This window comes from Xenopus tropicalis, chromosome 7 (genome assembly GCF_000004195.4).
Source record: "Xenopus tropicalis strain Nigerian chromosome 7, UCB_Xtro_10.0, whole genome shotgun sequence".
NCBI lineage: Eukaryota > Metazoa > Chordata > Amphibia > Anura > Pipidae > Xenopus > Xenopus tropicalis.
In genome coordinates, this window is record NC_030683.2 from 9,895,284 (window position 1) to 9,907,198 (window position 11,915).

Sequence of the window (11,915 nt, forward strand, 5' to 3'; positions counted from 1 at the left end):
GAGAGCATTATGCCTCGTCATTGATTTCCAATAGCAATCAGTTGGCTGTCTCTCGCTCTGTTTGTCACTCTCCATCTGTTATTCTGCTGATCTCTCACTCGCTGCCGGCTTCTCCCAGTGTCCATCATTATGTCGGCCTCTCTCTTCCTGTTAATAGAATTTAATTACGCCGTCTTGGCTCTCGCTCTCACTGTCAGTTCTCCCCATCTGCCTCTCCGGAGTCTGTGGCTGTTACAGTAACTGCCTGTCCCAGTGCCTATGGTTACCAGTACCAGCCCTTACCCGCCTGTTCCTATACCTGCGTCTTGCCTTGTGTTTCCATCCTTCCCTTTGTTACTCCAAGTCCTACTTACAGATGTAACCAGTAGGCACGGGCCCCCTGCAGCCTGGACTTTTGTTTATTTCTTTATAATTGACAGTTTGGTCATTTCCCTATGAGACCAAACTGTAAATTATATCCTTATAAACAGTGCTTAGTGATGTTATCTGTCACATGACTTACTGAAACTTGTATATTAGAATAAATAAAGTACCCCTTGTTGTAAAATATGAAGATATTAGCAGTCACCTCGGAGTTCCATGACCTCGGCCTTTGGCCTCGTCCCTTTATATAGTAATGCAACTTCTCTGTGACTTATAATATCCCTATATGTTACAATAGGGGGTACTTTATTCACTATATATTATAAGGAACTCCTCTGTGGCTTATAATATCCCTATATGTTACAATAGGGGGTACTTTATTCACTATATATTATAAGGAACTCCTCTGTGGCTTATAATATCCCTATATGTTACAATAGGGGGTACTTTATTCACTATATATTATAAGGAACTCCTCTGTGGCTTATAATATCCCTATATGTTACAATAGGGGGCACTTTATTCACTATATATTATAAGGAACTCCTCGGGGGCTTATAATATCCCTATATGTTACAATAGGGGGCACTTTATTCACTATATATTATAAGGAACTCCTCTGTGGCTTATAATATCCCTATATGTTACAATAGGGGGCACTTTATTCACTATATATTATAAGGAACTCCTCTGTGGCTTATAATATCCCTATATGTTACAATAGGGGGCACTTTATTCACTATATATTATAAGGAACTCCTCTGTGGCTTATAATATCCCTATATGTTACAATAGGGGGTACTTTATTCACTATATATTATAAGGAACTCCTTGGGAGCTTATAATATCCCTATATGTTACAATAGGGGGTACTTTATTCACTATATATTATAAGGAACCCCTCGGGGGCTTATAATATCCCTATATGTTACAATAGGGGGCACTTTATTCACTATATATTATAAGGAACTCCTCTGTGACTTATAATATCCCTATATGTTACAATAGGGGGTACCCCTACCATAGAAGTATGGCAGCATAGGGATTCCCCTGTACTAAGCACAATTCAGCAGGAACAGCCCCCTAAGTTTGCACATAGCCTGTACAGAGAGATACCATAAAACTATGGCACATAGTGATTCCCCTGTACTAAGCACAATTCAGCAGGAACAGCCCCCTAAGTTTGCTCATAGCCTGTACAGAGAGATACCATAAAACTATGGCACATAGGGATTCCCCTGTACTAAGCACAATTCAGCAGGAACAGCCCCCTAAGTTTGCTCATAGCCTGTACAGAGAGATACCATAAAACTATGGCAGCATAGGGATTCCCCTGTACTAAGCACAATTCAGCAGGAACAGCCCCCTAAGTTTGCTCATAGCCTGTACAGAGAGATACCATAAAACAATCCCGTTATATGTATATCTGTACTGACCTGTAATCAGACTCTGTTCCCTCCCATCTCTCAGGATACCCGTAGTGACCATGTGATTAGACTGTTAGCTCAGAAGACCTGCATGAGGCGGTACGTGAAGGACAGAAAGGCTACTTGCTCTGCCCCGGCTCTTAATACCCTAGGGGTCAAATCCTTATTATTCCAAGTACCCCGTGGATTTGTGTCCGTATGACCAGGAGGAAGGAACTATGGCCTGCTGGGAGTCAGAGACAATGGGGCGCCCCCGGCTGGGCAGCTCTGCGGGGATATGTATATATGTGTATGTATCAGGGCAGTGGTGCCAGTCTCCGTGTAGCTGTGCCTGATGGTCCGTGTGTTCAGTAGAAACCATCGTGATAAAGGGCTTCCCCACACTGTGTCTGTGCCAAGCATCCACGGGAACCATCGCTACCACTCGCTATTGCACATCCACTGGGCTCTCTGCATTTTTATTTGTGTTTTTAATAAAATACGTTTGGAGTGGAATCTGCGATTGGAGAGCCCTTCTGCTGCCGGCCCTGAGGCTCTCTAGGGGGCGCCATATGGGGGAAAGAAAGACTATACCATTGATTGCGCCCTATAACAGTGAGGCTGGGCATCCTGCAGGCTCCAGTAGGGGCGCTACCCGAATAACACTGGCTATTATACCCCTGGCCCTGCCTGCTGCCTCAGCGGGAGGTTGACAAGGACACTTTCAGCCCCCCAAAACCCCAGTTTGACTTCACTGGCGTAGTTGGCAAATCAGCAGGTAGGGCCAGTGCCAGTATTACAAATGTTCTGCCAATATATGTTCCGGTAAATATGTAAGGGCCACAACCCTACCCATAATCCCTCCCTTCCTTGACTCTCTTATGCAGCCTTTTATATAGAGGCCTATGCCACGCCCACTTCTCCTCCCATTGCCCCACCCCTAAATGATATCACAGCTCGCCCCCACTTTGGTATGTTATAGAATGGCCAATGCTAAGCAACTTTTCAACTGGTCTTTTATTATTTATTTTTTATAGTTTTTTTAATTATTTGCTTTATTCTTCCGACTCTCTGCAGTTTTTAAATGGGGGTCACTGACCCCGGCAGCATTATGGTGAGGCTACAGTTGTATGGTTATCGTTACTTATAGCTTATTTTTCTATTCAGGCCCTCCCCTATTTATATACCAGTCTTTCATTCAAACCACTCCCTGGTTGCTAAGGTAACTTGGACCCTAGCAACCAGATAGCTGCTGAAACTATAAACTGGAGAGCTGTTGAAAAACAAAATAAAATGACTCTCCCAGTCATTTGGCCTAGAGCCAATCAGATCATCCTGATCTGACCCAGTGGGTAGGTCACCAAATGAGCGGATCATATAACGCACACCCACCCTAATTACAATGATAAATATAGCAGGAGTGTAACGTCCCCATGACTATACATTCTGCGTTTGACAAGCCGACAGCCCCCCAGTCAGAGCTGGCAGGTAATTAGAGCGCTATGAGTCTCCCGGGGGCCGGGGAATCTACTTATTCCTAATGTCATTCTCAGCCATCATTAGAACAACTGCAGGGAAAGCGGCGGAGAGTCCCTGTTTGAGCGCTCGCGGCCTAGGAATAAGAATGGGGGGGACATCACACATCCTCTCTCTGTAGCAAGTGATTTATTCAGCAATCAATGGCTGCCTGTTGAACGTGCCCTTCACTTTAGTGCTGCCGGGGCGCTACGGGGATGGCGGGGAAGGTGCACGCAGGGAGGGGGCTTATTGATTCACTGGCTCTATACATTATACACAATAATCCCTCCTTTATACTACATTACATAGAGTGATAGATATAGAGATAGATAGATAGATAGATATAGAGATAGATAGATATAGAGAGAGAGATAGATGATAGATAGATGGGTGATAGATACAGTAGATATAGAGAGATAGAGAGATGATAGACTGACAGATAGATGATAGATAGATAGATTGATTGATAGATATAGAGAGAGAGATATAGATAGATAGATAGATAGATAGATAGATAGATGATTGATAGATAGATAGATAGATAGGTGATAGATATAGAGAGAGATAGCTATAGAGAAAGATCGATAGATAGATAGATAGATAGAGATAGAGAGATGATAGACAGACAGATAGATGATAGACAGATAGATAGATGATAAATAGATAATAGATAGACAGACAGACAGACAAATAGATAGATAGACAGATGATAGATAGACAGATAGATAGATGATAGACAGACATAGATAGATATATGATAGATAGATAGACAGACAGACAGAGAGATAGATGATAGATAGACAGACAGACAGATACAATTAATGGGTTTATACATTAAACATACAGACAAACATACAAAACAACCAATACCTGATCCAATAGGTATACAAAAAGAGCTTACAATCTAAAAGACTTGGACCTTGCATTGTGCTGTCATATTGGCAGATAGGGGCCTGGGCTTTATTTTCCTGTCGGATTGGGGGCCGTATCGGCTCACTGAGGCAGTCCTCAGCTCGTATCCCCCACCATTGTAATGCAATAATTTGACCCTAGGGCTAAACAATTGTATTAGGATGATATTGCCCACCAGGTTGGCATACAATGGGATCTGCTCTATTGGTCCCCTCACGGAATGATTAGATCTTATAGTGTATGGCCACCTAAAGCCCCTTCAGGCCGAGGCGGCAGTTTATCTGCCCTTCCTGACAGACAGGGGAAGGGAGATATGCATCAGCTTGTTGCAGTGCCTGCATTGGCCTTCTTTATGATCCAATCATTGCCGAGGGCCAAACACATGGATCAGCCTGATACGGCCCAGCAGATAGGCGGCCATACTGGGCAAAGATACGCTTGCTGGTGAGATTTTATTTGGAAATAAATTAGATTTTATATTTTCCTTTATTATGCAAACAGCAGTTTTTGGGTTTTCTTTACAGAAAGGGGGTGTCCGTTTAAAGAAGGCTGATGGTACAAGGGCTCCCTCTAGAGGCCAGAGCTCTATCAGCAGGTTTTGCATTGGTCACAGAGAGAAATGATAATGAGCCCCAATCAGCATCTCAGTGTGTTCCTCTCCCCCCTTTATATGAATCCCCACTGACCCCCCCCTTTATATGAATCCCCACTGACCCCCCTTTATATGAATCCCCACTAAACCCCCCTTTATATGAATCCCCACTGAACCCCCTTTATATGAATCCCCACTGACCCCCCTTTATATGAATCCCCACTGACCCCCCCTTTATATGAATCCCCACTGACCCCCCTTTATATGAATCCCCACTGACCCCCCCTTTGCCCCCTGGCCCTTTATATGAATTCCCCACTGACCCCCCCCTTTATATGAATCCCCACTGACGCCCTTTATATGAATCCCCCACTGACCCCCCCTTTATATGAATCCCCACTGACGCCCCTTTATATGAATCCCCACTGACCCCCCTTTATATGAATCCCCACTGACCCCCCTTTATATGAATCCCCACTGACCGCCCTTATATGAATCCCCACTGACCCCCCCTTTATATGAATCCCCACTGACCCCCCTTTATATGAATCCCCCACTGACCCCCCTTTATATGAATCCCCACTGACCCCCCTTTATATGAATCCCCACTGACCCCCCTTTATATGAATCCCCACTGACCCCCTTTATATGAATCCCCACTGACCCCCCCCTTTATATGAATCCCCACTGACCCCCCTTTATATGAATCCCACTGACCCCCCTTTATATGAATCCCCACTGACCCCCCCTTTATATGAATCCCACTGACCCCCCTTATATGAATCCCACTGGACCCCCCCTTTATATGAATCCCCACTGACCCCCCTTTATATGAATCCCACTGACCCCCCTTTATATGAATCCCACTGACCCCCCTTTATATGAATCCCCACTGACCCCCCTTTATATGAATCCCACTGACCCCCCTTTATATGAATCCCCACTGACCCCCCTTTATATGAATCCCCACTGACCCCCCTTTATATGAATCCCCACTGACCCCCCTTTATATGAATCCCCACTGACCCCCCTTTATATGAATCCCCACTGACCCCCCTTTATATGAATCCCCTGACCCCTTGATCCCCCCCCCTTTATATGAATCCCCACTGACCCCCCTTTATATGAATCCCCACTGACCCCCCTTTATATGAATCCCACTGACCCCCCTTTATATGAATCCCCACTGACCCCCCTTTATATGAATCCCCACTGACCCCCCTTTATATGAATCCCCACTGACCCCCCTTTATATGAATCCCCACTGACCCCCCTTTATATGAATCCCACTGACCCCCCTTTATATGAATCCCCACTGACCCCCCCTTTATATGAATCCCCACTGACCCCCCTTTATATGAATCCCCACTGACCCCCCTTTATATGAATCCCACTGACCCCCCCTTTATATGAATCCCACTGACCCCCCCTTTATATGAATCCCACTGACCCCCCTTTATATGAATCCCACTGACCCCCCTTTATATGAATCCCACTGACCCCCCTTTATATGAATCCCACTGACCCCCCTTTATATGAATCCCCCCCCTAATGACCCCCCCCCTTTATATGAATCCCACTGACCCCCCCTTTATATGAATCCCCACTGACCCCCCTTTATATGAATCCCACTGACCCCCCCTTTATATGAACCCCCACTGACCCCATTTGCTAAGTGCTGTTTGTTCCTCAGTATTTGGCCACGTTTGGCTAATGGAGCCATTTGTATTATGACTGGATCCACTCTTGTTCCAGCACAGGCTTTTGTATGGGAGAAGCGGATATTATAGGAAAGGCTGCCTTTAGAAACCCAGACTATAAGGGAACAGTGAAAGCATTAGTGCAGGGAAACGTAGTTCATGTGACTCATCTAAAAGCCACATATAATAGGTCATTTCTCTGAAGAGGTCCCCTGGCCAATCATAGCGCAGCGGGCTTTTGAGCACGGTCGCCATTAGAAACCCACTAAAAACTCCACAGACGCAATAGAAATACAATATTTAGGGATGGTTAGGGTTTTGGGGAGAATCCCTATTTGCTCTCATAGATACACCTATAAACCCAACCTGACAGCCAGTGTTTTTGGGTAAAAACCTATTTAATGTCCCAGATATTGGAGCTAATATGTTCCTTTATTTGGAACCTTGTTACAAGCTCATTTGGGGAGGTAAAAAAAAAGTTTTTTTCTAATTACTGATTCTGGAAAATTGCTTTGAATAACATTTACAATCATTAGCCGAAAAGCTTTGGTAAAGTTCCCCTTTAATCATAGATAAAGCGCTGCTGAAAGAGTGTATGTGGTGCTAATATAATTAGCCTTGGGGAGGGGCCTACGCAGGCGACAGTTAGTGTTATGGAAAGGCTGAATAATGTGTGTGGGAATGAGCAAGGAAATAACAAGAGGAGCCGTGGGCTATCAGTGGGTGGGCAACCTATACAGCCGAGGGGAGGAGGGACCGAGTAACAGTGCTGCTTACTCCCTACTGCTGGCTGGCACACACACAGTTAAACATATATATAAGGAGGGGTCAGAACTACACATAGGGCCCAGGTTCTAGATTAATAGGCCCCAGAATGTGCTTTATTACTTGCTTTCCTCTCCTGTGCCTTTAGCTTTCAAATGGGGGTCACTGACCCCGGCAGCCAAAAATACTATTGCTCTGTGAGGCTCCAGTTTTATAGTTAGTTATTATTACTTATTGTTCTACCCAGACCCTCTCCAGTTCATATTCCAGTATCACATTTAAACCACTGCCTGGTTGCTAGGGTAATTTGGACCATAGCAACCGGCGGCTACAGTGCTACACTGGAGAGCTGAACATAAAGCTACATATTTCGAAGACCAACTGCAAATTGTTTTAGAATTGCACTCACCCTCTACATCAGGGATCCCCCAAACTTTTTTACTCGTCAGCAACATTTATATATAAAAAATGTTGGGGAGCAACACAAGCATGAAAAAAGTTCCTAGGGGCGCTCAATAAGGGCTGTGATTGGCTATTTGGTAGCCCAGTTGACTGTCAGCCTACAGGAGGCTCTGTTTGGTAGTACCCTTGCTCTTTATGCCTCCAAAACAGGCACCCCCACTGGGTGGGGATCCCTCAGGTTGTGGGCATGACCTGCCCACTACAGGTATCAGACCCCTTATCTGGAAACCCGTTATCCAAAAAGCTCCGAATTAAGGAAAGTCTGTCTCCCATAGACTCCATTTTAATTAATTAATTCAGAAATTTAAAACGGATTTCTTTTTTCTCTGTAATAATAAAACAGTACCTGTACTTGATCCCAACTAAGATATAATTACCCCTTATTGGGGCAGAACAGCCCTATTGGGTTTATTTAATGGTTAAATGATTCCCTTTACTCTGTAATAATAAAACAGTACCTGTACTTGATCCCAACTAAGATATAATTACCCCTTATTGGGGGCAGAACAGCCCTATTGGGTTTATTTCATGGTTAAATGATTCCCTTTTCTCTGTAATAATAAAACAGTACCTGTACTTGATCCCAACTAAGATATAATTACCCCTTATTGGGGCAGAACAGTCCTATTGGGTTTATTTAATGGTTAAATGATTCCCTTTTCTCTGTAATAATAAAACAGTACCTGTACTTGATCCCAACTAAGATATAATTACCCCTTATTGGGGGCAGAACAGCCCTATTGGGTTTATTTAATGGTTAAATGATTCCCTTTTCTCTGTAATAATAAAACAGTACCTGTACTTGATCCCAACTAAGATATAATTACCCCTTATTGGAGTTAATTAATGTTTTATTGTATTTTTCGTAACTTAAGGTATGGAGATCCAAATTACGGAAAGACCCCTTATCCGTATTACCCTTGGTCCTGAGCATTCTAGATAACTGCTCCTATACCTGTACAAGAAGCCTCAGAACAATAGCCTCTGTCTACACAATACCCTAAATCTGCCCCGCCAACCCAGGAGGGGTCTATCTCTATATATATATATATATACAGTATATATCTATCTATGCTGGAAGTGGCATGAGCAGCCTTACGTAGGGGTCAGACTAGAGAAGGCGGCTCAGAGAGAGAGAAGGAAGGGGCTGCCCGCGCCCATATGCCATCTCCAATCCATCAGAAGGCGGATGCACTCACAGTAGCCACTCAGCATTAGGGTAAAGGAGCAGATCCACTGGGAAAACAAGGGAAATGCATTTACACACCCCGGGGCCCCCATTGATTGCAAAATAGTCAAATGCCTGGGAGAAGCCAGTACTGGCAATGCCTGGGCTAGCTGCCACTCAGTATGGCCGAGACTCTTATAGAAGCCCTGTTTGCCTCTGTATTTGCCTAATGGAAGTATAAGGAGAGATACCTATTTCCCTGACTGTGCCGGCACAGTGCTTCTGTCCTTCTCTGCCTACTTGTCTAATTCCCACGGACATAAAAAGCTGAGCCTGTGATTGGGGGGTTCGGGGCTGCCCCTGGGAACTGACAGTCAGGAGCCCTGACAGGGGCCATCCCATCCTGCTAACCATACATGAAATAGGCACATTCTGAACACTGTTCTATGTCAGTCCATATCAGTATGATGTAGAGAGTGTTATTCTGAGACAATTTGCAATTGGTCTTCATTGTTTATTATTTGTGGGTTTTGAGTTATTTTGTGTTTTTTTGTTCAGCAGCTCTCCAGTTTGGAATTTCAGTAGCAAGCTGGTTGCTAGGGACCAATTTAACCTAGCAACCAGGCAGTGGTTTGAAAGAGAGACAGGAATATAAATAGAGGAGGAGCCTGAGTAGAAAGATAAGTAATAAAAAGTAACAATAGCAATAAAACTGGAGCCTCACAGAGCAATAGGTTCGTGGCTGCCGGGGTCAGTGACCCCCATTTGAAAGCTGGAAAGAGTCAGAAGAGACAGGCAAATAACGCAAAAACTATAAATAAATAATGAAGACCAATAGAAAACTTACTAAGAATAGGCCATTCTATAACATACTAAACATTAACCTGAATGTTACCCCTTGGGACCAGGCTCGCGCCTATAGGGTGCAGATCCCCCCCCATCTATATTGCTCCTGGGGAGAATGGCTGGCCTGAAGGCGTGTGGGTAGCCGGAGCAATTGATCCATAGAAGCGAGGAAGGGTTCCAGCCATGTCCCGGGGATGTTCATGGGCAGCGGGGCTATAAATACAGCAGGCTGGGCACACAGGCATTCTGGTGGCACTGACCCTTCCTGCGCTGGTTCCATCTATTCACTTTCATTTTATGGGTCAGTAACGTGCAATTCCTTTGTAGCCATTCCCCATAACTTATTCCTTTGCCTCCCGTCTCTGCACCGGCCCGGCTGTGTGGGCGCTTATTATACTGGAATTGGTTTTAAGACAACTAATAGCTCAGAGTTCTGATAAAAACCCAGTCAGATCTGGGATTGCGCTGATTGGGATAAAGGCCAGCAAATAACCTTCACATGCTGCTGCTTTACTGATTATTATTTATATAGTGCAGGCATTCTGTAGTGCTGCACAGAGATTATACTGCATCCCCATCAGCCCCTGCCCCAGTGAGCTTACAATCTAAGGTCCCTATCACATTCCCATCAGCCCCTGCCCCAGTGAGCTTACAATCTAAGGTCCCTATCCCATTCCCATCAGTCCCTGCCCCAGTGAGCTTACAATCTAAGGTCCCTATCACATTCCCATCAGTCCCTGCCCCAGTGAGCTTACAATCTACGGTCCCTATCCCATTCCCATCAGTCCCCTGCCCCAGTGAGCTTACAATCTAAGGTCCTATCACATTCCCATCAGTCCCTGCCCCAGTGAGCTTACAATCTAAGGTCCCTATCCCATTCCCATCAGTCCCTGCCCCAGTGAGCTTACAATCTAAGGTCCCTATCACATTCCCATCAGTCCCTGCCCCAGTGAGCTTACAATCTAAGGTCCCTATCACATTCCCATCAGTCCCTGCCCCAGTGAGCTTACAATCTAAGGTCCCTATCACATTCCCATCAGTCCCTGCCCCAGTGAGCTTACAATCTAAGGTCCCTATCACATTCCCATCAGTCCCTGCCCCAGTGAGCTTACAATCTAAAGTCCCTATCACATTCCCATCAGTCCCTGCCCCAGTGAGCTTACAATCTAAGGTCCCTATCCCATTCCCATCAGTCCCTGCCCAGTGGAGCTTACAATCTAAGGTCCCTATCACATTCCCATCAGTCCCTGCCCCAGTGAGCTTACAATCTAAGGTCCCTATCACATTCCCATCAGTCCCTGCCCCAGTGAGCTTACAATCTAAGGTCCCTATCTCATTCCCATCAGTCCCTGCCCCAGTGAGCTTACAATCTAAGGTCCCTATCACATTCCCATTAGTCCCTGCCCCAGTGAGCTTACAATCTAAGGTCCCTATCACATTCCCATCAGTCCCTGCCCCAGTGAGCTTACAATCTAAGGTCCCTATCCCATTCCCATCAGTCCCTGCCCCAGTGATCTTACAATCTAAGGTCCCTATCACATTCCCATCAGTCCCTGCCCCAGTGAGCTTACAATCTAAGGTTCCTATCACATTCCCATCAGTCCCTGCCCCAGTGAGCTTACAATCTAAGGTTCCTATCACATTCCCATCAGTCCCTGCCCCAGTGAGCTTACAATCTAAGGTCCCTATCCCATTCCCATCAGTCCCTGCCCCAGTGAGCTTACAATCTAAGGTCCCTATCACATTCCCATCAGTCCCTGCCCCAGTGAGCTTACAATCTAAGGTCCCTATCACATTCCCATCAGTCCCTGCCCCAGTGAGCTTACAATCTAAGGCCCCTATCTCATTCCCATCAGTCCCTGCCCCAGTGAGCTTACAATCTAAGGTCCCTATCACATTCCCATCAGTCCCTGCCCCAGTGAGCTTACAATCTAAGGTTCCTATCACATTCCCATCAGTCCCTGCCCCAGTGAGCTTACAATCTAAGGTCCCTATCTCATTCCCAGCAGCCCCTGCCCCAGTGAGCTTACAATCTAAGGTCCCTATCACATTCCCATCAGTCCCTGCCCCAGTGAGCTTACAATCTAAGGTCCCTATCACATTCCCATCAGTCCCTGTCCCAGTGAGCTTACAATCTAAGGTCCCTATCACATTCCCATCAGTCCCTGCCCCAGTGAGCTTAC

General features: G+C 45.4%; 1 protein-coding gene across 3 annotated transcripts in view; it reads left to right on the forward strand.

The window, feature by feature from the left end:
• Positions 1 to 2,285, forward strand: part of pianp (PILR alpha associated neural protein) — a 36,002-nt gene extending 33,717 nt beyond the window's left edge. For all 3 annotated transcript variants that reach the window (XM_012966756.3, NM_001079305.1, XM_012966758.3), the window contains 1 exon segment: positions 1,834 to 2,285. In XM_012966756.3, coding sequence (XP_012822210.2) covers positions 1,834 to 1,855 — 22 coding nt within the window. In that variant the 3' untranslated portion in view covers positions 1,856 to 2,285.
• Positions 2,286 to 11,915: the final 9,630 nt, after the last annotated feature.